This window comes from Sphaeroforma arctica (assembly GCF_001186125.1).
Source record: "Sphaeroforma arctica JP610 unplaced genomic scaffold supercont1.7087, whole genome shotgun sequence".
Lineage (NCBI taxonomy): Eukaryota > Ichthyosporea > Ichthyophonida > Sphaeroforma > Sphaeroforma arctica.
Window position 1 is genome coordinate 1 of NW_014033471.1, and position 1,507 is coordinate 1,507.

At 38.5% G+C, this 1,507-nt stretch overlaps 1 protein-coding gene across 1 annotated transcript; it reads left to right on the forward strand.

The window, feature by feature from the left end:
* Positions 1-955: 955 nt before the first annotated feature.
* Positions 956-1,246, forward strand: SARC_15963 (hypothetical protein; the record flags this gene model as incomplete). Its single annotated transcript, XM_014289925.1, has 1 exon — positions 956-1,246. A coding segment is annotated over one exon (291 nt), but the record flags the coding sequence as incomplete, so codon positions are not given.
* Between the last annotated feature and the right edge of the window lie 261 nt (positions 1,247-1,507).

Genomic DNA, 1,507 nt, shown 5'->3' on the forward strand with positions numbered 1-1,507 from the left:
TGTGTGTGTGATATTATCGCCGGGCTTCTAAGAGTTACCTATTACGCGTAAATGTACGACTTTATGTAATGTATCTTCGGATTCCTATTCTTCCTGCTATTTACCATAGAGAGCCTTCTTCGGGATACGCAACACAGCAGGCTTTGTGGTAGTCGTGTTGGTGTTGCTATTGATCGCACTGCTCGCAAAACCCGACACCCACCCGAAAGATACTCCGGATGACTCTATGCGATATGTATTGGACATACTGCAGGCCAATGCCGGCGAGCGAGGGGTTTACTTGTGTGTGGGTGTGCTGACTATGGTTGGCCTCTTTATCTGGTGCACATACGTGGTATGTACCCTGTTATTTGCACTTTTGAGCATTAGTGTTAGACACTCGTATTTGTTCGTGTACAGTTTATATAGTTTTTTTTCATGTATCATGCCTGATGAATGAGATTTCTATCTATCTCTGGGTGTGCTGACTGTGTCTGACCTCATTATGTGGTGCATATGTCATATTTATCGTGTTCTTTGCTCGCTCTCATATACACATCAACTATATACACTCTTTAATTTGCACCAAATTGTAAAACTGTACTCAATTCAGGTTCCGTACCTGAACTATTCCGGTACTCAATCTATCGTCTCCACCTGATCTATTTTTGCATTTAGGCCTTGGGTTTAGTCTACCACTTGCCGTCCTGATGAAACGGCCAGTAGCACACAACAGTGCGAACACTTTCAAATTATTTGCTGCCACTAACACTTACTTGTCTCAATAGTCGTACCCGATTCGAATTCTGCTCTAAACTCCTTCTGACATTGCTTTATCCCAACATATAATTGGTACCTGATCGCTTTTTACAAGGCTTGTTTATTTGCATCCGATTCCAATTCTGCCTCCAAACTTTCACAGTTAGTTTTCTCCACCAAGTATTAATTGTGGTTCGATCTCCGTTTTTGCATCTAGGCCTGGGGTCTAGTCTTCCTCCCGCTCGCCCTGCTAATGAAACCGCCAGTAGCACACACTGGTGCGAACGGCTCCGAGTCACACGAACGGGATAGCCAACGTTTGTTAGATGGATTATCAGACGATGATATGGATGCCGATGAGTATGACATGGACGATGAAGAGGTGCTGGTAAATGTAGATGCAGGTGTGCCAATACGTAATAGTAGGGATGGAGGTAGGGGATCTAGCACGAATGCGAACTTGACAGCTGATGGTGGCGTTGTAACAAGGATTTCAAATCCGGAAAAGGTAAGTGATGATGGGCATACATATACTGTCGTCGTGATGTAGATGTGACTGCGCCAATAAATTATTATATAGTTGGGATATATATATAAATATATATATATATATATATATATATATATATATATATATACTATATATATAATATATATATATATATATATATATATATATATATATATATATATATATATATATATATATATATATATATATATATATATATATATATATATATATATATATATATATATATATATATAT